This window comes from Limanda limanda, chromosome 16, assembly GCF_963576545.1.
Source record: "Limanda limanda chromosome 16, fLimLim1.1, whole genome shotgun sequence".
In the NCBI taxonomy this organism is placed as follows: domain Eukaryota; kingdom Metazoa; phylum Chordata; class Actinopteri; order Pleuronectiformes; family Pleuronectidae; genus Limanda; species Limanda limanda.
This window is the reverse complement of record NC_083651.1, coordinates 482,642-507,806: the sequence shown is the minus strand read 5'-3', so window position 1 is coordinate 507,806 and position 25,165 is coordinate 482,642. Positions and strand designations below refer to the sequence as shown.

The 25,165-nt window shown below is 46.1% G+C and overlaps 1 protein-coding gene across 1 annotated transcript in view; it reads right to left on the bottom strand.

Moving 5' to 3' along the window:
• The window catches only part of ttn.1 (titin, tandem duplicate 1), a 148,380-nt gene that overhangs the window by 17,754 nt on the left and 105,461 nt on the right, over nt 1-25,165 (bottom strand). Inside the window, 13 exon segments of the mRNA XM_061089000.1 lie at nt 86-385; nt 479-763; nt 1,470-1,763; nt 2,072-3,835; nt 3,943-4,248; nt 4,328-4,630; nt 4,823-5,128; nt 5,280-5,567; nt 5,648-5,944; nt 6,067-6,369; nt 6,507-7,091; nt 7,340-7,636; nt 7,731-25,046. Coding sequence (XP_060944983.1) covers nt 86-385; nt 479-763; nt 1,470-1,763; nt 2,072-3,835; nt 3,943-4,248; nt 4,328-4,630; nt 4,823-5,128; nt 5,280-5,567; nt 5,648-5,944; nt 6,067-6,369; nt 6,507-7,091; nt 7,340-7,636; nt 7,731-25,046 — 22,644 coding nt within the window.

Here is a 25,165-nt window from a genome sequence, read left to right as displayed (position 1 = left end):
ATAGATTAGGACAACGTGTGCATAGATTTCATACAGATTATTTACAAATGTAATGTTTCCTTAGCCTTTGAATGAATCCACTTACTGTACTGCATCTGTGCAATGACAGGGCTGGATTCCAAAGGTCTGCCTACTCCGAACTTGTTGACAGCAGAGACTCTGAACTGGTACTCGTTGGTCTTGATGAGCTTGGACGCTTCGAACACGCACTCCTCACACTCATCAGACACCAAGGCCCACGAGATCTTGGCAGTCTCACGTTTCTCAATGATGTAATGTGAAATCTCGGAGCAGCCGTCGTTCTCTGGTGGGTTCCAGGACAGAGTGCACCTGCCCTCTGAGATGCTACTGAAAGTGATGGGTCCCACTGGCTCCCCGGGTGTGTCTGCATTACGTCAAATGGATGTTAGAACATGTACAAATAATGATAATGTTGTAAATGAGCCTAGTGAAATACAAAGAGAAATATGTGAAGTACCTTGGACTTGAACAAGGATGTTCTCCTTCCTGGATCCGGATCCATTGGTGGCCTCCACAGTGTAGAGGCCACGGTGCGTGCGGTCGGCATCCCTGACAAACAGGGTCGTGGATCCAGCTACATTGATAATGTCCATCATCTTTTTGGTAACCTGCACACCGTCTCTGAACCAGATGACCTTGGGGACTGGGCGTCCAGTGATGGTGACCTTCAGCCTGATGTTGTCTCCTGCCTTGACTGTCAAACCCTCAAAGTACTCTGGGCCAAACTCAATATTTGGAGAAGCTGGTATTGAAAAAGAAAAAAGGTGGGTCATTTTCAAAAGTCTTTTACTTTTACAGTTAACAAATACTATATAGAAAGGAAAGCAGAGGCCATCTACTACAATATTACTCTTATATATTATAATTAGGGCTGGGCAACGATTAAAAGTTTTAATCGCGATTAATCGCATGATTTCCCTGATTAATCATGATTAATCGCATTTGTATACGCAAAATCCAATAATGAATTAAAAAGTAGTGTATAGCGCAATTTTATTTTCAATGTTCTGCCATATGAACGAAAGCGCCATAACATTTGTTGTGCAAACACTTTTAACATCAGCATTTAATACAGTAGCAGTTAAATAAAATATTCAGTGTAAATCTCAACTTAACAATGTTATCAAAGCAAATACAAAATTAAAGCTCAATGCCACTGCCAGGGCATTAATGTTATCCTCTTCGTTATGAAACATGTATACTCCTCCCTGTGTCTAACGTAGTCTGCTGAAGCTTCGCTCCACTCGCTGTTTCGTTGAGTGATTTGCTGAAATCAACTGTGTGTTTTGCATTCAGGTGATATTTTAGACTAAATAATCAAACCTGAGTTAATGCGAGATGAAATAATTTTCTGAGTTAAATAAGTGATGAGTTAACTCGATTAAAACGAGTTAACTTTCCCAGCCCTAATTATAATATTACATCAACTTCACAACACTGTTACTCACCGTTCTCACTCCTGACAACAATCAAGCCAGAGGAGTTGGAAGGAGGACTGACAACACCGATGGCGTTCCTGGCGATGACTCTGAACTCGTAGCGTTCATTTGTCGCCAACCCAGTGACAGCGTACTCGCATTCATGTACGTCGGTCAAGTTGGCCTTGAACCAGCGACCATGTCCCTGGCGTTTCTCAATGCTGTAACCGGTGATCTTGCTACCACCATCACGTTTGGGTGCATCCCACTTCAGTGTCACCGAGTCACTGGTCACATCCGTGTAGTCGGGCTGACCAGGAGGATCTGAAAGACAGGAAGTACATTCTTTTAACTTAACAAATTATTGGGTCAATAACAGGACGCTCATCCTTTTGTGTCCATAAGGTTAAGTGAAATTTTAAAGGATTAAACCAACATAAATACAAAATATACATTTTAACAAACCTAAAATATATTTTTGATCCATTTTTGGATTTCTCATGATGCCAACACATATTTGTCACAGACCGTATTACCAAAATGCTGTAATTCTAAATGGACCTTTTAGTCAGTTTTCAGATTTAGCTGAACTTGATATAGTGTCAGTGATAATAATCAGAATCAGCACTCACCGACAGGACTGACGGCCATGGTCGACTTGCTCTCGTCACTCATTCGGCTGAAGCCGGAATCATTCTGGGCGAAGACCCTGAAGGAGTACTCAAGGCCTTCAATGAGTTCCAGAATCCTGTAGTCGTTTTCTTTAATCAGCATCGTGTTCACCTTTTGCCACATGATGCTGTTCTTCTCCTTCTTCTCCACATGGAAGCCCTGAATGGGGGTGCCACCGTCATAGATGGGCTGCTCCCACTGGATGGTCATTCCATCGTTGGTGACATTGTAAACAACAGGCTTGCCTGGTGGGCCTGGAGGCCTGAACTGGTGCTTGGCGATGACCATCTGTGAGACCAGAGCTTCACTGACTCCATATCTGTTCTCAGCACACACTCTGAACTGATACTGGACACCCTTGATCAGGTTGGAGAGCTTAAATTGTGTATCTTCTACACTGGAGCAAGCCATCTTCCAGTCAGACTGGGCCGTGTCACGCTTCTCCACTGTGTAGCAGCTGATATCTCCACCACCGTCATCATTGGGTTCATCCCAGGAGATCATGATGCTCTCAGCTCTCACTTCATCCAGTCGGATGGGGCCAACAGGCTTCGATGGTGGTCCAAGTGTGATGACATGAATGTGGAAGGATCTCCTGTTGACCTTATTGTCCAGGGTCAGGGTGTATTTACCCTCATTCTCCTTCTTCACGTTCTTTATCATCAGCGTGGCTTTGTTTTCTGTCTTCTTGAAGCGAACTTGGTCGCTCTCCTTCAGCGGCAGATTGTCTTTCAGCCACAGAATCGCCGGTCTGGGTTTACCTATGTATGGCAACTCAATGTGCACATTGTGACCCAGGCGAACACTGACTCTGCCCTCTGGGTACTCAGCAAGGCTTGCCTCAGGTGTGATGATGTAGTCAATGACCTTGATGGGTCCAGTCTCAACAAAATCTCCCTGTCCCTTCTCATTCCTGGAAGCCACTCTGAAGAACATGTCTGTGTGCTCCTTGAGTTTCTTGACCTCAAACTCACATTGTCGGCTGGATCCTCCCGATGACCATTCCTCGCCTTTAAGCTTCTTCTCAATGACGTAGTCCGAGATGATGCTGCCACCATCATAATCAGGCTTCAGCCACTGCAGTGTGACAGATGTCTTTGATGAATCCTTCATGGAGACCTCCTTGACTGGTCCTGGAGTCTCTGTGGCCTTCACAGGCTCAAGTGTATCACATGGATCACCAACACCGTTCTCATTCTCTGCTAACACACGGAAGAAGAAGGATGTTTTCTCAGACATATCTTCCATAGTGTATGTTGTTTCTGCGCATTTGCTTGTGACTGCAGAGAAGGATCTCTTGGAGGAGTCCCTCTTCTCAACAATGTAGTTTGTGATCTCGGCGCCACCGTCGAGGAGTGGAGGCTCCCAGCAGAGAGTAACCTTTCCACGGGTCACGTCCTTCAGCACCAGGTTCCTGCACTGAGCTGGGGTGTCCTGGACTTTCACAGACAGGGTTAGAGTCTTGGCTTCTCCCACACCATTTTCTATCCTGACTGTGTACTTTCCAGTGTCAAGCCTGGTCACCTCACGCATAACGAGGACTGTGGTTGTGTCTGAGTGGTGGAACTCATATTTGGGGTTACGATCGATGCATTCGTCTCCCATGCTCCATGAAGCAGTGGGAGCAGGTCGGCCTTTCAGAGGAACAGAGAGCTCCACATCCTTGCCAGCCTTTACAATGTAGTGAGTCCTCATGGCCACGTCTGAGTCAATCTGAGCCTCCTCTGTGAAAATCATGAAACACATTCAGGGTTACACAGGGAATGCTAAATGTGAGTAAGAACAAAACAAGACACAAACTTCACGTTTTCAATATCACTGATACATTTACCGAGGATATCTTTAGCCTGCACAGGTTCCGTCATCTCCAGAGGTTCTCCACGGCCAGCACAGTTGACAGCAGATACTCTGAAGAAGTAGTTGACGTCTGGTTTTAGTTCATGAACTGTGTACTCTTTTGTCTTGACCTCTCCCTTAGAGGTAATCATAGCCCATTCTGTCTCTCCCTCGACCAGCTTCTCCACCATGAAGCTGGTGACCTCACTGCCACCATCCCATTCTGGCTTGGACCAGCCCAAGGTGATGGATGTCTTGGTGGAGTCCACCACCTTCAGCTTGCAAGGCTCATATGGTGGATCTGTAAATAATATGTGTTTGTTAGCTGGAGCTGTTCATTTATATTTTATTGGCCATTTTGTGAATGTGAGTAGACTTACCAACTGGGTCGGCCGCCTTGTAGCAGTCTGATGCATCAGAGAACGGGCCCTCTCCTGCCTTGTTCATGGCACAGACCCGATACTGGTACTCGTTTCCTTCTGTCAGGTGGTACACGGTCTGTTTGATATCAGTGACCGGGTCTTTGTAAACTCTGATCCAGCGCAAGCTCTTCTTGTCACGTCTCTCCAGATAGTAGCCAGTCACAGAGCTGCCTCCATCTACACCTGGTTTGTCCCATTCTACCACCATGGTGGACTTGGTGATGATGTTCACCTCAGGAGTACGAGGCTGGCCAGGAGTCACTAGAAAAGTGGACAAATGTGGTGAGGAAATACAATTGACAAACTAATGAGAAACACATTTGTTTAATAAAAGCCCAAGAAAAGAGACAAGGAACAGTTAGATGAATGATTTGATGCTCACTAAACAGCAGGTAGTTACTTGATATAACAATTTAACCATCATATTCAGCACTTTATGGCTCCAAAACTTACCAAAGGAGTTCTTAGCGACGACAGGCTCAGACTCCAGTGACTCTCCAGCTCCATACTTATTAACTCCCATGACGCGGAACACATATTCATTTCCACGCACCAGCTTGCCAACGGAGACATATGTCTCCTCGTGCTCGTCTGACACAGTGGACCAGACCACTCGGCTGGTTTCACGCCTCTCGACAATATAGTGGGTCACCTTAGAACCTCCCTGGTCAGACTCAGGCACAGGTTCCCAGCTGAAGAGGATATTGTCTGCTGTGACGGAGTTGAAGTTAATGCTGCCGGCTGGAGGTCCAGGTTTGTCTAAGGGAGGAAACGAAGGGAAGCGTGAGAACATTTAATACGTGATCGGACTCAACATTGATTGTCAACGCTTAACCAAGTGAGCTAGCAGTGCGCCCAGGAATTAAGAATTGTGGAAATGTCAAAGTGTGAAGCATGACTTTCTAAATACCTAGGATTTCAATCCTGATGGTAGCAGATGCCGATCCGAGAACATTCTTGATCTTGACCTCATACGAGCCTGAGTCAAAGCGACTTGCATCCTTGATCAGAACAGCAGAAGAGTCTGTTGTACTTTCCACACACATAGTAGAGGTTGCTACCAGCTCATTTCCATTCTTGAGCCACTCAATGGTTGGCAGAGGTTTGGCAATAATTCCCACTTTGAGCTTAACTGAAGCTCCAGCCTTGTACTGAACCACATCTAGATACTCTGGAGGAAGGTCAATGGCTGGTGCACCTGTGGGACATAACATATTAATATATAGATCAAATTGAAGTTAACACAACATGTGACCATAGATGTAAAGTTAAACTCACCACATGCGTCGACACAAGTGACTGGGCCAGCAATCAGAGATGGGTTGCTGACAGAACCAATAGCATTCCTGGCACAAACTCTGAACTCATAAGACTCATCCTGATTGAGTCCAGATACAGTGAAACCCATTTCAATAATATTGGTGAAGTTGGCTTTCACCCATCTTCCACTGGCGGCTTCCCTTCTCTCCAAACTGTAGCCAGTAATCTTGCTGCCACCATCATATGGAGGCCTCTGCCAGGCCAAGCTGACTGAGTTCTTGGTGACTTCTGTGATGCGGACGTTTGCTGGAGGCTCTGCACATTAAAGTGATACAGATCCAGTTTTAATAAAACAAAAGTAAATAGTAAGCGTGAGCTCATACTATTTAAGGCTGTGGTTGAAACTACAGTCATAGATCTAAATTAAAAACACTCACCGCAGGCATCAATAGCAAGCACCTCCTCAGAGGTCTTGCTGAGCTTTCCAATACCAGCGGCATTTTCAGCTGCCACCTTGAACTCATAGATGTGGCCAGGGCAGATGTTTGCAACTCGCCACTGGTTTGCTGGGATCGCTGTCTTATTGATCTTCTGCCAGAGGATGCTGCTCCTCTCCTTCATCTGGAGATGATATCCTATCACAGGGTTTCCACCATCAGTTACTGGCTCATTCCAGCAGATTGTCAGGTTCTCCCTCGATACAAAGCCGATCCAAGGTGTGGATGGAGGTCCAGGGATGGCTGCAACAGACAGTACTCATGTAAGTGTTTATTCATGGAGGTAGTAGGATTCAACAAAAGGTACAAAGAATGATGTTTATTGTGAAGGAATTAACAGGATCATTAAATCTACATGATGAGGAAGTTGTCCGACTTACTGTATGGAAGCTTGATCAGGACCGATTTGCTGTCAATGTGGTCACTGACACCAAAACGATTTTGAGCCTTGATTCTGAACTGATACTCCTCTCCCTTGGTCAGCTTAGACACCTTGATCACACTTCTGGCAATATTAGTTGAGACTTCGGCCCAGTTGGGGGTGCTGGTTTCACGCTTCAGAACGATGTAGTTAGTAACAGGACTGCCACCGTCATATTCTGGAGGAGCCCATTTCAGACACACCGTTGTCTCGCCAATTTCTCCAATCTCAACCGGACCAGTGGGGCCGGGTTTGGCCAAAACCACGAAGATAACGGAGATCTTTGTTGTACCTCCCACATTTGAGGCAGTGACTTCATATTTGCCAGCATCACTTGCAATGCTTTCCTTTAGAGTGACGATCAAGCTGTCTGGTGTCACATCTGTCAGCAGCCTCTTCGATCCCTTGATGACAACATTGTTCTTGGACATGGTCACTGTAGGCATGGGCCTGCCAGTGAGAGGAATCTCAAAGGTCAGGTCGGATCCTTCTTTAACATAAACTGTACTCTTCGGGTAGTTCGTCAGGTCAAACTCTGGCGCCTCTGTTGGAAAAACAAGACAGGTATGTGATAGGTAATGTCACTTCACAACTCATACGCCCATTAGTATTATATAAACATTGTATTACAGCATGTCATGTCATTTGTATGCAGCAAAGACAATTCCTATGTAGAAATATATTAAATCATTTTTGTTATGAGTCGTATCCTGTTTTCTAGCGATAATAACAAATTATGATATGAATAAAGTAATTTATACCAAAAAATTGTTTTTAGAGTTGAGGGAATACCTTGTATTTCCTTGACAATAACTGGTACGATCATCTCTTTGGGTTCACTGAGTCCAGCATGGTTCTCGGCTCGCACTCTGAAGAAGTACTCAGCATTCTCCCTCAGGCTCTTGATAGTGTGAGTCATGGTCTTCACAGTGGCACACTTCACCCACTTGGTCTGTCCTTTCTCCAGAGCATCAATAAGGTAACCTTTAACTCTGCTACCACCATCATACTCTGGTCTGGTCCAGGCAATTGTGATGCTGTCCTTGGTAACATTTGCAACTCCAAGTTTCATGGGTTGACTTGGTGCCTCTGTAATAGACAGCAATACATGTATGAAACACATTTGGCTAAACATGAAATGCTCAAAAAAATCAAGCTATTAGGTAGTACGTTCATATGTTACCTGTAATCTTGGTTCCAGCCTTGGCCTCCTGAGGGACACCGACTCCATGCTCATTTTCTCCAATAATTCTCAGGTAATAGATGGCTCCTTCCTGCAAGGCTTCCACCTTGTAAGTCAGTGCACGGCAGTTGCTGGTCACAGACACCCAGGCCTTCTTACTGGCTTCACGTTTCTCAACATGATAGACCTTCACTGCATCGCCACCGTCGTTCTCTGGAGCTTCCCAAGTGAGGGTTGCTGAATCCCTAGTAACTGCTGACACTTTAACATTGACAGGGGGGCCAGGAGAGTCCAGCACCTTGACAACCACAGGCAGTGTTGCTTTTCCCAGTGGGGATTCTATTGTGACACTGTACTCGCCGGAGTCATTTCTACTGGACTTCTCAATGGTCAGGGAAGTGCTAGAATCTGTTGATTCAATTGTTCCCCTGACTTTAAGATCAACACCCTCCTTGGCCCATTCCACTGATGGCACAGGTTTTCCCTTGAATGGAACATTTAGAGTAAATGCTGTGCCATGTTTAACACTAAGTACTTTACGCATCTCAATATCAACATCAAATGATGGCTCTGCAGTTCTGTCCATTGCTGCAGCTGCATCTGAATATGGACTGCGCACACTACTGCCAACTTTGTTTAGTGCCTTGACACAGAACTCGTATTCTTTGTCAGTCTTTAGTCCTGTGATTGTGAATTCCAAGCTCTTGGTAAGAGGGATAGCTTCAACCCATCTTGCTAGTTCTTCAGGTGATTCCTCTTCCTCTTCCTCCTCCTCATATTCTTCCTCTTCTTCCTCTACCTCTGGCTCTGGTTTGCGGATGTAGTCTCTGTATTCAACACTGTATCCAAGGACGGGAGCACCACCATCATCTGTTGGTGGTTTCCAGACAATGGACACTGTGTCCACGGTTGAACTGACAGGTTTTGGCTTGGTTGGGCGTGAGGGAACGACCAGAGGATCGATTGCTCTGAATGTTGCAGATGGTTCACTTGGAGGACTCAGACCAGCAGCATTTTCAGCATAGACTCTGAAGTCATACTCACAACCCTTGCGCAGTTTGGTTGCTACACTGGTACATTCAAGAACTGGATCTCTGATCACTCTGACCCAACGCATTCCTGTCTTCTCGCGTCGCTCAATTACATATCCAGTAATGGGGCTGCCTCCATCACTGGCTGGCTTGCACCAGGTGAGGGTCATTGAATCTCCAGTTATGGTTGTGACATCAACATTAGCTGGGGCAGTGGCAAAAGTGTATGGATCTGTGACCTTTACGGTATCACTCACCAGAGCCTCACCACGTCCATGCTTGTTGACAGCCAAAACCCTGAAGACATATTCATTGCCCTTTAGCAGTCCTGTGACTTTGAAGTATGTGCTTGAGATGTCTTCCTTCACCAGTGTCCATGCCAAGCGACTGGTCTCACGCTTCTCAACAATATAATGTGTGATATCAGCACCACCAATCTCCTGAGGAGGACCCCATGACAGGGTGCAGTGCTCAGCTGTGAGACCTGTGATCTGCAGAGGTCCTGCTGAGGGTCCGGGCTTATCAATAATTACACAGTTTATTGGCATAGTAACTTTTCCGGCAATATTTTGTAGAGTCAGGGCATACTGTCCAGAATCTGTTCTGATGCAGTCCTTAACAATGACAGAAGTGCTGGTATCTGTAGAGACTACTTGGATTCTGGCTCTCAACTCAATATCTTTGCCATCCTTCGTCCAGGAGACGACAGGAGCAGGACGCCCGGCAAGGTCAGCATTAATCTTCAGAGTTTCACCTGCTTTCACTAACACTGCCTCTCTAAACTTCACATCCATCATGATGCGTGGTGGATCCACATCATCCTTGACAGTGATGGAACCAGTGTTGTCAGATGGGTCGCTGAACAATCCGGCTGCATTCTTAGCAATGACACGGAAGTCATACTGGCTATTTTCTGTTAGGCCTGTCACATCATAGTGGGTCTCTGGCACATTGGTAAAGTTGCACCTTGTCCAGCGTCCTTCTGGAAGATCTCTGCGTTCGATGGAGTAGCCAGAAACCTTTGCTCCACCATCATACTCTGGTTTTTCCCAAGAAAGGGAGACAGATGTTCTGGTAACAGCTGTGACCACAGGTGTGCCTGGGGGATCACATGGATCTCTGGCTGCTACAGCTTCACAAGCTTTGCTACATTTACCAATGCCAGCAATATTTTCAGCATAAACATGGTATTCATACATCATGCCCTCTTCAATTCCATTGACTTTGTATTCTGTATCTTTAATCATTCCTCTGTTCATCTTGGTCCACAGAATGCTGGAACGCTCCTTTCTCTCCAGATGGTAGCCCAGGACAGAACTTCCACCATCATTGACTGGCTCATTCCAGGTCACAAGCATGTAGGACTTGGTGGCCAATTTCACTATGGGCGTGGAAGGAGGTCCAGGTTGTTTGAAGTTATACTGAGCAGAAATTCCAGGTGAATCCAGATATGTACTCTTTCCATAACGGTTGACAGCATAGATACGGAATTGGTATTCTGCACCATGTGTGAGGCGGCCAGCCTTGTAACTTGTTCTTGCAACATTACTTGCAACCATTTGCCATTCTTGTGTGTTTGTGTCTCTCTTCTCTACAATATAGTTACTGATGGAGCAGCCACCATCATAATCTGGTGGTGACCAGGACAGTGTGATGCTGTCTGAGGTCACAGCATCGACCTTAATACCATTGGGTGGACCTGGTTTATCAAGGACAACTACAGTAATATCTGTGGTGACAGTTCCTCCTGTGTTGGCCAGGGTGATCGCATATTTGCCAACGTGTTCTCTGCTAGCCTCTTTGAGGAGTATTTTGGATGAGGTTGCAGTGTTTAAGATGGTGACTGATGATGTTTGTTTTAAAGGAAGACCATCTTTCTTCCAGGATACAACAGGCTTTGGCCTGCCTCTTACAGGAACCTCAAGAGTGAGGTCATCCCCAGCCTTCACACTGTATGTATTGAAAAGTAAGTTAACCGAGGGCTCAATTGCAACATCCTTTGCAACCACAGGCAAGCCCAGATCCTTCGGCTCACTCTTTCCTTTCTCGTTGATTGCAACAACTCTGAATAAATAGACTTCATTAGGAGTCAGATTAGGAATTTTTGCTTCAGGCACCTTGACTGTGCAGGCTGTGCCCCATTTATCTCCACTCTTGGGCATAAATTCTACATTGTAACACATCACCTTGCTTCCACCATCATGGGCAGGTTTGTTCCATGCCAATGATACGCTGTTCTTTGTCAAATCTACAAGGGTAACCTTGCTTGGTGGCAGAGGTACCTCAGATACTTTGATTTCTTTGGTTTCAACCATCTGTCCTAGGCCATATTCATTAGCAGCACAGACTCTGAAGTAGAAAGTTCCACCCTCAGGCAGCTCTTCAATCTTAAATGAGTTGGCTGTGCAGTTGCTGGTGACGGTAGTGTAGGCCTTCCTGACAGACTCTCTCTTCTCTACAATGTAGTTTGTGATTTTAGATCCACCATCAGTGAGTGGAGTATCCCAGGCAAGTGTCACTGAATCCTTCTTGAGCTCCTTCACACCAAAGTTTTGTGGTGCGCTTGGTGAATCCAAAATTCTCACTGCAACAAACGCAGATTTTGTACCACTGCTGTTCTCCAGGGAAAGCGAGTATTTCCCACTGTCAAAGCGGTTGACGTTGTCAATGACAAGCATCGTGTAAGAACTGGTTGTGTCAATTGCAGCATGCTCTGAGAGAGTACCCTCAACTTTTTCCCATTTAACCGCAGGTGCAGGCCGTCCTCTGATGGCGACAAACAGACGCAGAGTTCCACCAGCACGGACAGATACCACCTTTCTGAGATCAGCATCCAGCTCAATCTCTGGTGCTTCCGCTCTATCAGATGTAAGTACAGTGCCACTGACATTAGCAGCCTCCCCAACACCCTCAGAGTTGATAGCACAGACACGGAACTGGTACTCTCCACCCTCCTTCAGGTCTGTGATGGTGAGTTTAGTGGCTTGAATACCAGTGGGTGGAGTGCACATAGTCCATTCTTTTTCAGTTGGTGCTTCTACTGCTGGTGCTACTTCTGCCTCCTCTGTTGATTCAGGCACTGGTGTATACTCCCTCATTTCAACAAGGTAGCCCTTGATGTATGCGCCTCCATCAAAGTCAGGTTTCCCCCATGACAAAGACACGGAAGACTTAGTGTAGTCTGTCACTTTAGGGTGGTGTGGAGGCGCAGGGGGTGTTGTAGCATCACATGCTCTGTAGGAGAGGGACAGTTCACTGAGGTCACTCATGCCAGCCATATTTTCAGCAGCAACGTGGTACTCATAGAAGTGATCCGTCATCAGACCTGTGACCTTGAAGTGGGTGTCAGTCAGCTTTTGTCTGTTGCATTTTGTCCACCTAACACTATCTTTGTCGCGTTTTTCAAGGTGGTAGCCTTCAATATCAGCGCCACCAGTCTGTTCTGGAGTGGTCCATGACAGAACCATTGAGTCCTTTGTGATCTGACTGGCTTCTGGAGTTCCAGGGGCACTGGGTGGCTTGTACGGATTGCATGCAATTGTGGGTTCACTTTGCAGATAATCACCCATGCCATATTTGTTCACTGCTCTGACTCTGAAGATGTATTCATTTCCAGGGAGCAAATTTTTTATTTTATGGTATAGACCCTTGATATTTGGTGCAGCCATTGTCCATGACAACCTGCTAGTCTCCCTCTTCTCCAAGATGTAGTGAATGATACTGGCCCCACCATCCAGAGCTGGCTCAGTCCAGGAAAGGATACACCTGTCAGCCAGGATCCCTGTCACTTTCATTGGTCCAGTGGGTGGACCTGGTTTATCAAGAACTTTGACAGTGATAGGGAAGGTTTTGGTACCACCTAGATTTTTGAGCACAAGGTCATAGTGACCACTGTCAAGCTTGGTTACATCCTTAATGGTCATGGCTGCACGCTTCTGTGTAGTTTTCAGTTCAATGCGCAGGGCTTTATCCATTTCCTTGCCCTCTTTTAGCCAGGCAACATCTGGAATTGGTTTTCCACGAATGTCTGCATCAAGAACCAAGTGTTCGCCAGCATTAACAACAATGACATCCTTGTACTTGGGATCCATTGAGGCCGTTGGTGGTTCAATTTCATCAGTAGCAGTAATAGGACCAGAGCTGTCGGATGGTTCACTGAAGACTCCTGCTGCATTTCTTGCAATAACTCTGAATTCATATTGCTCCTTCTCTGTCAGACCAGTGGTGGTATACTCAGTCTCAATTATATTTGTGAAGTTAGATCTGACCCAGCGTCCATCAGGGGAGGAAACATCTTTCCTTTCCACTATATATCCATTTACTTTGCTGCCACCATCGTACTGAGGTTTGGTCCACTGAATCTTGATCAGATTCTTACAAATAGAAACAGCTTCCGGAGCACCTGGAGGATCACATGGGTCACGAGCCACAAAGGACTCCGACACTTTACTGCATCTACCAATACCAACGATGTTTTCACCATAAACTCTGAATTCGTATCCGATGCCCTCCTCGAGATTACAGATCTTGAACTGAGTATCAGTGATGAGAGTCTTGTTCAGTTTGTTCCACAGGATGCTGTTTCTCTCTTTGCTTTCCAGATGGTAACCAATGACTGAACTTCCACCATCATTGACTGGCTCATTCCATTCAATGATCATCATTTCCTTTGATGCGGATTGGATATTTGGTGTTCCAGGAGGCCCTGGTGTTTTGTATGGATATTGTACGACAATGGACTTGGAGTCCAGGGAAGCACCCTTTCCATATCTGTTTTCAGCTATAATTCTGAACTGGTATTCGGCACCAGTCTTCAGCTTGGTGACCTTGAGGGCAGTTCTAGCAAGCTGTGTGGTGACTGACTGCCATGTTGTGGTGGTCGTATCTCTCTTCTCTACAATATAGTTCTTCACTTGGCATCCACCTGTGTACACTGGGGGCTCCCAGGCAAGATGGACAAAGGTGTTGCTCACTTCAACAATCTTGATTGGACCTGTTGGTGCACCAGGCTTGTCAAGGATGATGACAGCCACATCCTCAGTGATTGTACCAGCAGCATTGGCCGCTGTAATGGAGTATTTACCTAAGTCATCTTTGCATGCCTCAGTAATCTGAATGGCGGTTGTTGCTTGAGTGTTTACCACATTGATTCTGGATGTCACCTTTAAAGGCTCACCATCCTTGGTCCAGGTAACTCTAGGTTTGGGCCTGCCAAGCACAGGGAATTCCAGCTTCAGGTCTTTTCCAGACAAAACACTGTAAGTGTTGAATTGCATCTTAATGCTTGGCTCCACAGTCATGTCACTGGCAACAACAGGTGCAGCAAGTGCCACTGGTTCACTCTTACCCTTCTCATTGTAAGCAATAATACGGAATAGGTATGCTGTCCCAGCTGTGAGTCCTTTGGCAGTGCCCTCGCATGTCTTTGTATTTGTTGCAACTCCCCACTTATCGGTACCCTTTGGCTGCATCTCAATCAGGTAGCCACCGATTCTACTGCCTCCATCATGCTCTGGTTTCTCCCATGCCAGTGAGGCACTGGCCTTGGTGACATCAGTGAGGAAGACTTTTCGAACAGGCTGTGGGACCTCAGAGGCTTTGGAAGCTTGCTTTGTTTCAACAGCTTGGCCGACCCCATAGTCATTCTCAGCCATGACTCTGAAGTAATACATAGCACCTTCAATTAGGTTCTCAACTTTGAATGTTGTCCTGGTGCATTTAGCAGACACATTTGAATATGCCTTTTTGGTTGATTCACGTTTGTCAATGACATAGTTCTTAGTTTTGGAACCCCCATCAATCAGTGGAACATCCCATACAAGAGTGACAGAGTCCTTTTTCACATCTTTAACCACAAGGTTCTGTGGGGCTCCAGGTGTATCCAGGACTTTGACGACAACAAACTCAGACACAGAGCCACTGCTGTTGGTCAGACTGAGGGTGTATTTTCCTGAATCACTCCTGTCACACGAGTCAATGGACAGATGTGTGAAGTTGGGAGCCTTCTCCAGCACTGCCTTTTCAGTCAGGGCTCCATCATCCTTAGTCCACCCAATCTCAGGTGTTGGCCTGCCCTTAAATGGAATATGGATTCTAACAGATCCACCGGCTTTCACAGTGATGCCCTTCCTCAGCTCAGAGTCCAAGCGGATCTCTGGTGGTTCCACTCTTTCCTCTGGCTTTGCTGTTCCAGAGAGCACTGCTGGCTCACCAACTCCTAGTTTGTTCAGAGCACACACCTGTATCTTGTACTCCTGACCCTCAGTAAGTTTGGTAATTTCAAATTTGTTGACACGTAGGCCAGTGGGGGGAGTAACCATGGCCCATTCTTCCTCCTCAGCCTTGCAGACTTCAACAATGTACCCTTGAATGGCACTGCCACCATCAGCCAGAGGCTTACCCCATGACACTGTTAGGGAACTCTTTGTGGAGTCAATTACATTCACATATGCTGGGGCTCCAGGTTTGTACTTGGGATCACAGGCCTTGTAGTTTGAACTTGGAAGGCTTGGTTCTCCCACTCCAACTATATTCTCTGCAGTTACTCTGAACTCATACTCGTGGCCTGTGGATAATCCTGTAACTCTGAAGGAGAGGTCCGCGACCTTCTGCCTATTGCATCTGGTCCATTTGATTCCACTTCTGTCCTTCTTTTCAATTAAGTAATTGGTAATCTCACTGCCTCCATCACTCTCAGGAGCAGACCAACTAATGGTCATGCCATCATGAGCAATGTTTGATACATCCTCAATGTGAGGTGGACCAGGAGGAACAAATGGTGTCTTCATAATCACTCCACCAGATCCAAGTGGCTCACTGATACCGTAACTGTTAACAGCCATGACACGGAACATGTACTCATTACCTTCCAGTAATTTGGTGACTTTGTAGGATGTGGTCTCACAGCTGTTAGAAACAACAGTCCAAGCTAGACGGCTGGTTTCTCTTCTCTCAATGATGTAATGTTTAATAGGACTACCTCCATCATGAAGAGGGGCGCGCCATACCAGTGTGCATCTATTTTCAGCTACTGCAGTGATGTGAAGGGGTCCCTCACACTGGCTAGTTCTGTCCAGGACCACAACCTTAAATGGCACAGTTTCACTGCCAGCCTCATTTGTCAGTTGGAGAGTGTACATTCCACCATCAATCCTTATGGCGTCCTTAATGAGGATCATCGCATGGTTTTCTGTGTTTTTAATCTCGAGTCGGAGTGTATTCTCAATTGGTTTTTCATCCTTGAACCACTGGATTGTAGGCAGTGGCTTTCCACATGCATCTGCATCAAGCTTGAATGTCTCTCCAGCATTGATTATAATGGTCTTGGTGAATGCAGGGTCAATGGAGAACTTGGGTGCCTCCAGCTTGTCACTTGCAGTGATTGGTCCACTGTTGTAGGACGGCTTGCTGATGGTGCCAACAGCATTTTTAGCGATGACTCTGAAGTCATACTGAGCATTTTCAGTCAGTCCTGTCACAGTAAACTGTGTCTCAATCACATTAGTGAAGTTTGCCCTGCCCCACCTGCCCTCTGGCAGGTCCCGCTTCTCCACAGTATAGCCAGTTATATTACTACCACCATCATATTCAGGCTTAGTCCACTGAATGACAATGGTATCTTTGGTGACATGGGAGGCCTCTGGTGTACCAGGTGGATCACATGGGTCACGGGCAATGGAGCCCTCTGAGATCTTACTACACCGGCCGATACCCACAATATTTTCAGCATAAACTCTGTATTCATACTCAACACCTTCCTCCAATGGGTGACTCTTGAAGATCGTATCGTGAATTAGTGTCTTGTTGATCTTGACCCAGAGAATACTATTCCTCTCTTTTCTTTCAAGATGATAGCCAAGAACATTGCTGCCTCCATCTGTGACAGGCTCATGCCACTCAACAACTTGGTGGTCCCTCGAAAGAGAAGAAATGAAGGGGGTGCCTGGCGGGCCTGGCTCTCTGTATGGGTATTGAGCGACCACAGCAGATGAATCCAGGCCATGACTCTTGCCATAGCGGTTTTGAGCGATGATCCTGAACTGGTACTCTGCTCCTGTCTTCAGTCTAGGCACTTTAATGGAGGTTCTGGCATAGTTGATGCTGACGTTTTCCCATGTTGGAGAAGTAGTATCTCTCTTTTGCACAATGTAGTTTGAAATCTGGCAGCCACCATTGTGTTTAGGCGGGTCCCATGAAATACTGATACTCTGTGTTGTGATTTCATCGAACCTTACAGGGCCGGATGGAGGGCCAGGTTTGTCTAGTACAATGACTTCAACAGTTGTGTCTTTCTTTCCAGCTGAGTTAGCAACATTTATACTGTACATGCCACCATCATCACCTGCAGCCTCCTTAATGCTAAGTGTTGTATTTGTGGGTGTATTGAGAGTATTGACTCTGGTGGTGAACTTCATAGGAGCTCCATCTTTAGTCCATGTGACTGTTGGTTTAGGACGTCCAAAGATGGGAATGACAATCTTCATGTCTTTGCCAATATGGACACTATAGCTGCTGAATGCAGGACGAACATCAGGCTCAAACACCAAGTCCTTTGTCATCACTGGACCCGCAAGGACTTTGGGGTCACTCTTGCCCTTATCATTCATTGCAGTAACTCTGAAGAGATACTCCTCCCCTGGATTGAGATTGGGAACAGTAGCCTCCATTGTCTTAAAAGTGTTAACACCAGACCATTTCTCCTGGCCCTTAAGTTGCACCTCGAGCAGATACTGGATGACTCTGCTACCACCATCATACTCGGGCTTCTCCCAAGCCAAAGAGATGCTTGTTTTGGTTTGGTCTGTAACAGTCAAGGTCTTCGGTGACTGTGGAACCTCTGACACCTTAAGAGCGTCTGCAGTTGCTGCTGGCAGGCCAACACCATGAGCATTCTCAGCAATGACACGGAAGAAGTAACTACAACCTTCCTGGAGAGGCTCAATCTTCCATGTAAGAGCGTGACAATTTGTTACAACAGCTGCAAATGTTTTGCGTGTGCTTTCTCTCTTTTCAACGATGTAGTTCTTGATCTTGGACCCACCATCCAACATAGGTGGTTCCCATGCCAGTGTCACTGATTGATTTGTAATTTCCATCACTTTCAGGTTAACAGGAGCACTAGGTGTGTCGAGAACACGGACAACAACAAATGCTGACTTGGTTCCACTGGCGTTTGCAGCAGTGATTGTGTATTTTCCACTGTCAGTTCTGCTCATGTTATCAATTACAAGGGATGAGTAACTGCTGGTCACCTCAAGCTGAGCAGTCTCTTTAAGGTCAGCTTCATCCTTATCCCACTTGATGGTAGGAGTTGGCCTTCCCTTGATGGGGATAAACAGCCGAAGGGAAGCTCCAGCTTTAATCATTACAATCTTCCTCATTTCTGAGTCAATGTCAAGATCTGGCTCTTCTGTCCTGTCGAGGGCAACAACAGCTCCAGAGACATCAGCATGCTCACCAACTCCAAGTTTGTTTATGGCACACACTCTAAGCTTGTATGCCTGGTTTTCTTTCAGGTTTGCAACTTCAAATTTAGTCTTCTTGATACCGGTTGGTGGTGTGCACATTGTCCACTCCTCAGCAGGTGCATCTGTGGCAGGTGCCTCTACAGCTTGGGTTTCAGCAGATGCCTCTTCTGGCACTGCTGGTACTGTAGTAGTGCAGCACTCAACAATGTATCCCTGAATCTCACAGCCTCCATCACAGACAGGCTTACCCCATGACAGGAAAACTGATGTTTTAGTTGTGTCAGTAACTCTTGGATTGTGTGGTGGGCCAGGCCTGAAAATGGGATCAAGAGCTTTGTAGAATACTGTCGGGGAGCTTGGCTCACCAACACCGACAGCATTCTCAGCAACAACTCTGAATTCATAACTGTGTTTTTCCAGGAGTCCCATCGGCTTGAAAGTCAAGTCAGTGACTGTTTGTCTGTTGCATCTGGTCCATCGTACTCCTTCTTTGTCATGTTTCTCAATGATGTATCCAGTGATAGGACTGCCCCCATCTTCAGAGGGAGCCTCCCAAGTGAGCATCATTGAATCTTTCTTAATATCCGAAACTTCTAAGCTCCTGGGTGACCCCGGGAGTAAATAAGGATCTTTGATTATGGCAGCAGAAGAACCAAGTGGTGCACCAGCTCCAAACTGGTTGACAGCACGGACTCTGAAGATGTACTCATTTCCTTCCAAGAGCTTAGTGACCCTTAGACAAATATTTTCTACTTTGGGGTCTACAACAGTCCAGACTAATCTGCTTGTTTCTCTCCTCTCCACCAAGTAGTGAGAGATCTTGCTACCACCATCTTGCATTGGTGGTTTCCATGCAAGGCAGCATCGGTCTTTGGATATCCCTGTAACAACAAGAGGTCCTTGAGGTTCTCCAGGTTTATCTAGAACAACCACATTGACCTGCACAGCCTTTTCACCTCCTGGATTTTTCAGTAGCAGCGTGTATTGGCCTCCATCTGAAAGTTTTGCTTCCTTGACAGATATATAAGCCTTGGTTGTTGTGTTCTTAATTTCTCTATGAATAGTGTTGCCCAATTCCTGATCTCCCTTCATCCAGTTGATAGAGGGTAGTGGTTTGCCGTGAACATCTGCATCAATCTTGAAGGTTTCTCCTGCGTTAACCATAAGGATCTGTGTGTACTCTGGGTCAATGCTGACACCCGGTGGTTCGATCTCATCCCTTGCAGTGATAGGGCCAGTGCTGTAAGAAGGCAAGCTATAAACCCCGGCGGCATTTCTGGCAATGACACGGAACTCATACTGATTGTCCTGTATAAGTCCAGTTGCAACATATTCTGTCTCAATGATGTTCGTAAAGTTAGCCTTCTGCCAACGACCTTCAGGTAGCTCCTTCTTTTCCACAATGTAGCCTGTAACCTTTGCACCTCCATCATACTCCGGCTTGGTCCAAACAATGGTCAAAGAGTCTTTGGCGATCTTTGTTGCCTCTGGGGTGCCAGGAGGATCACAAGGATCTCTAGCAATATGACCCTCGGACACTTTGCTAACTTTGCCTATTCCAACAATGTTTTCAGCATAAACTCTGTATTCATACTCCATCCCTGCTTCCAAACCACTGGTCTTGAAGGTTTGGTCAGTGATAATAGACTTGTTGAGTTTGACCCACATAATGCTGTTCCTCTCTTTTCGCTCTAGATGATAGCCCAAGATGGAGCATCCGCCATCGATCACAGGTTCGTTCCAGATCACAACCATGCTGTCCTTGGTCCAGGTTGCAATGGATGGTGTTCCTGGGGGCCCTGGGAGTTTGTATGGATATTGTGCCACAATACTATCTGACTGAAGAGTTGGGCCTTTTCCATATCTGTTTTCTGCTGTGATTCTAAACTGGTACTCAGAGCCAGTCTTCAATCGGCCTACCTTGATTTTTGTCCGTGCAAGGTTAGGAGATACAACCATCCAGTTAGTTGTGGATGTGTCTCTCTTTTCCACAATGTAGTTTTTGATGGTGCAACCACCATCATATTCTGGTGGGTTCCAGGAGATAGTTACACTGTCAGAGGTGACCTCCTCTACCTGAACTGGACCACCTGGCTGGCCGGGTTTGTCAAGAACAACAATGCCAATGACTGCAGTTGTCTCTCCTGCTGTGTTGCTAATAGTAATGAGGTATTGTCCAACGTCATCTTTGGTAGCCTCATTTATTTTGAGGTTCAGCAAGGTGTCTGTTGAACTAAAGTTTACTCTGGTAGTTCTCTTCATAGGCTGACCGTCCTTTACCCAGGATATAGCTGCTTTGGGACGTGCAACATATGGAACATCCACTGTGAGGTCTTCTCCTGCCAACACACTGAATGTGTTGAACAACATTTTGGCAACAGGGGCAATCACAAGATCTTTGACAATCACAGGCACTCCAATTTGACGTGGGTCACTTGTACCCTTCTCATTTCTTGCTGCTACACGGAACATGTATTCTTCACCTGCATTTAGGCCACTAATTGTAGCTTCTGTTTCCTTTACAATCACAGCCTGGGTCCACTTGTCAACACCCTTAGGCTGGATCTCAACAACATAACAGCCTATTCTGCTGCCACCGTCATGCTCTGGCTTCTCCCAAGAGAGAGTGACACTATTTTTGGTAACATCCTTAAGAGAGACTTTGCGAGGTGGCTGTGGTTTTTCAGACACTTTAACTGATTCACCAGTCTCAATGGGAAGACCAACGCCATATTCATTCTCAGCCAGAACTCTAAAGTAATAGTTGCATCCTTCCAGGAGGTGGTCAACTGTGAAGGTGGTCGGGTAGCAGAGAGCATTAACTGTGGCATATGCTTTCCTTGTGGACTCACGTTTTTCAACAATATAGTTCTTAATCTTTACTCCTCCATCATTCACTGGTGGTTCCCAAGTCAGAGAGACAGCTTCTTTTGTTACAGCAGTAATCTTCAGGTTCTGTGGGGCACTAGGTGTATCAAGCACCCTGACCTGGACTGTAACTGTCTTGGAGCCAGAACTGTTTTCAACTGTAAGATTATATTTTCCACTGTCAAATCTGTTGACATTTTCAATTACAAGTGATGTATATGATGTTGTGCTGTCAATGGTTGCCCTCTCAATAGCCTCACCATCTCCTTTGGTCCATTTAGCTTCAGGACACGGTCTGCCTCTGATAGGCACAAAGAGTCGGAGAGAGCAGCAAGCTCTAAGACTGACAACTTTGCGGAGATCAGCATCCAAATTAATTTCAGGTGGGAGGAGCCTGTCCTCTGCCTTGGCATTGTCAGGTACAGATGCTGCCTCTCCAATTCCTTCACTGTTGAGAGCAGAAACGTTGATCTTGTACTCCTGGTTCTCTTTCAGGTTAATAATGGTGAATGAGGTTGCTAGGAGACCTTCTTTTGGTGTCACAATGGTCCATTCCTCCTCCTCCTCCTTTTCAGATGGGATGCAGGTTTCTACTATGTAGCCAGTGATGTCAGAGCCTCCATCGTATACAGGTTTGTTCCAGGCAACAGTAATTGAGGACCTGGTTGTGTCCAGGATTCTAGGGTTGCATGGAGGCCCTGGCATGTCCAGTGCATCAGTTGCCTTGTAAAATGGACTGGAGACACTGTGTGTGCTAACTCCAGCAGCATTCTCTGCAATTATTCTGAATTTATATTCATGTCCGACAACAAGGCCTCCTGCCCTGAACTGGAGATCTTTGACCTTCCTCTTGTTGCATTTGACCCAGCGGAGGCCTATTTGGTCTTTCCTTTCGATGTTGTAGTTAGTGATGGGAGTTCCGCCATCACTCTTGGGAGCTTGCCACATAACAACCATTGAATCTTTAGTGATAGCTGTCACCTCAGGATTTTCTGGAGGATCTGGAACCACATATGGGTTGTCTGCAACAGTGGATTCTGAATCAAGAGACTCGCCAACTCCATATTTGTTCACTGCCATAACTCTGAAGATGTATTCATTCCCTTTGAGCAGCTTCGTCACCGTATGTCGTGTAACTTTCAGGTCTGAAACCACATTAGTCCAAACCAGTCTGCTTGACTCACGCTTTTCGATCACATATCCTTCAATCTTGGCACCGCCATCATCTGCAGGTGGAGCCCAGGTCAGAACGCAGTTATCAGCTGTGACATCAGTTACCTTAAGAGGTCCAACAGGTGGCCCTGGTCTGTCAAGCACTTTCACATTAAAGATGTGCTTTGCAAATCCACCAACATTAGTGGCAGTCAAAACAAATTCTCCACCATCTGATCTGATAGAGTCCTTGTTGGTCAGTGTGGTTGTCAGTTCAGTGAACTTAACGTCCAGTTTCATTGTGTTCTCAACCTCTTTTCCATTCTTGGTCCAAACCATAGATGGTGTTGGCTGACCAGCTATGTCAGCATCAAGCTTGAAGGACTCTCCTGCTCTCAGGGGAACAACATCTTTGAAGATGGCATCAACCATAATGCGTGGCTCAATTATGTCATCTGTGCACAAGATTGGGTCTGAAGGCTCAGATGGAATGCTGACTGCTCCTGCAGAGTTTCTGGCTATGACCCGGAACCCGTAGGAGGCATCTTGAGTCAGTCCACTGACAGTGAATGCTGTCTCAATGATGTTGGTGAAATTGGCTCGGCTCCAGCGACCGGTCGGCAGTTCTCTCTTCTCCACTGTGTAGCCAGTGATTTTGAATCCACCATCATACTCAGGCTTTGTCCACTGAATAGTGATGACATTTTTATTGACAAATATTGGTAGAGGTTGGCCTGGTGGATCCACAGGGTCCAAGGCCAGTATTGCTTCTGAGGCCTTGCTGGGCTTACCAATGCCTGCCATGTTTTCAGCCATGACACGGAATTCATAGGCTCCTCCAGCTTCAAGCCCACTGGATTTAAAGATGTTTCCTTTCACAATACTCTTGTTGATCTTTTGCCATGTAATGCTGCTTCTTTCTTTCCTCTCAACATGATAACCAAAGACCTCATTTCCACCATCAGACACAGGCTCATTCCAGCCTACCGTTATAGAGTCCTTGGTGAATGCAACAACATTCGGAGTACCAGGAGGTCCAGGGGCTTTAAATGGATAAGCTGCCACCACAGCCTCTGAGGTGATGGGAGGTCCAACACCGTATCTGTTCTTAGCCTTCACCCTGAACTGGTATTCTGAACCAGTGGTTAACCGAATGGCTTTGAACACGGTACGGATGATAGTAGAAGACAGCTCTGTCCATGTTTGGGAAGTTGTGTCTCTGATCTCAACCACATAATTATTAATTGGAACACCTCCGTCATTCTCAGGAGGGTCCCAAGCAAATATGCAATTTGTACGGGATATTTCCACAATGTTAACTGGTCCCTTGGGTGGCCCAGGTACATCATGTACTTTCACAGTGATGTTATCTGTCACAGAGCCAACAATGTTCTTTCCTGTCATGGTGTATACACCACTGTCTGCTCTATTGCATTCATTGATGCTAAGGATAACAGTAGCAGAAGTAGTTTCCACATTGGTTCTCTGTGTGAGCTTCAGGGCTGCACCATCCTTCTGCCAAGAGACAGTTGGTCTAGGACGTCCCATAACTGGGATCTCAACTTTGATTTCATCTCCAGCTCTAGCAATAACAGTCTTATGACACACACCGCGCAGGTCAAACTCAGGCACCATTGTGGAATCCCTAACAACTATGGGTTTGCTCTCACGTGGGGAGCTTCTGCCCGACAGGTTGACAGCCATTACTCGGAAAATGTACTCCTCATTCTCATTCAGGTTTTTTACTGTGAAATCCATGGACTTGACTGTTGTTACATGGGCCCACGGATCAGTTCCCTTCTTCTGGGCTTCCAGGACATATCCCGTAATTCTGCTTCCACCATCATGCTTGGGTTTAGTCCATGCCAGGCTCACAGAACTCTTGGTGATATCAGTAGGAATAATACTCTCTGGAGGAGTTGGTGCCTGGGATGCACGGATTGGATCTGCAGTTTCGACTGGCTCACCAATACCATACTCGTTCTGGGCAGACACTCTGAAATAGTACTCACAGCCTTCACCCAGTTCACTGATCCTGACTGAAGTGTGTGGGCAATTTGTAATAGCAGTAGCAAAGGCCTTTCGTGTTGATTCTCTCTTCTCAATGACATAGCTTGTGATCTTGGCTCCACCATCAATGAGAGGCATCTCCCACTGGAGAGTAATGCTGTCTTTGTCAATCTTGATTGGTTTTAGATTAAGTGGGGGTCCAGGAGAATCCAGAACTCTCACATGTATATCAGCACTCTTCTTACCACTTGAGTTTTCAAGAGTAAGCTGATATTTGCCTGCATCAATCCTTGAACTCTCAGGAATGATCAGCATTGTAAATGATTCAGTGCTGTCAATGACTGCACGTGGGACAGGGCCATCTTCCTTAGTCCAGCTGACTGTTGGTGTAGGACGTCCCTTGATTGGCACAAAGAGGCGAATGGAGCAGCCCGCCCTAACGACGAGGGTTCTTCTCAGCTCAATATCTAGCTCCAAATCTGGCTCAGCTGCACGCTCCACAATTTCCATCAGTTCCTGAGTTTCGGCAGATTCACCTGCCCCCTTAGCATTCACAGCACTAATTCTAAAGTGGTATTTTGCACCGGTTTCCAGCTCGGGAACAACAAATTCGGTTATTCTAAGTAGAGATGAATCCTTGACCCATTCTTCTGTTCCTTCCTTCTTGTGCTCAATTACATATCCAGTGATGTCAGATCCGCCGTTATCGAGAGGTTTTCCCCAGTTCAGGGTGGCAGTGGACTTGGTTGTGTCTGTGACTCTTGGATTGACTGGAGGTCCAGGCAAATCTACCAAACAAAAGAATTGGTTAGTCTTTCACAACTGAATACAACATTCTGTAAAAACGGCTTCATTTAATTATCTGAACATAATTGAATACTTGAATATGGGTGTTTGATGGCAAGTG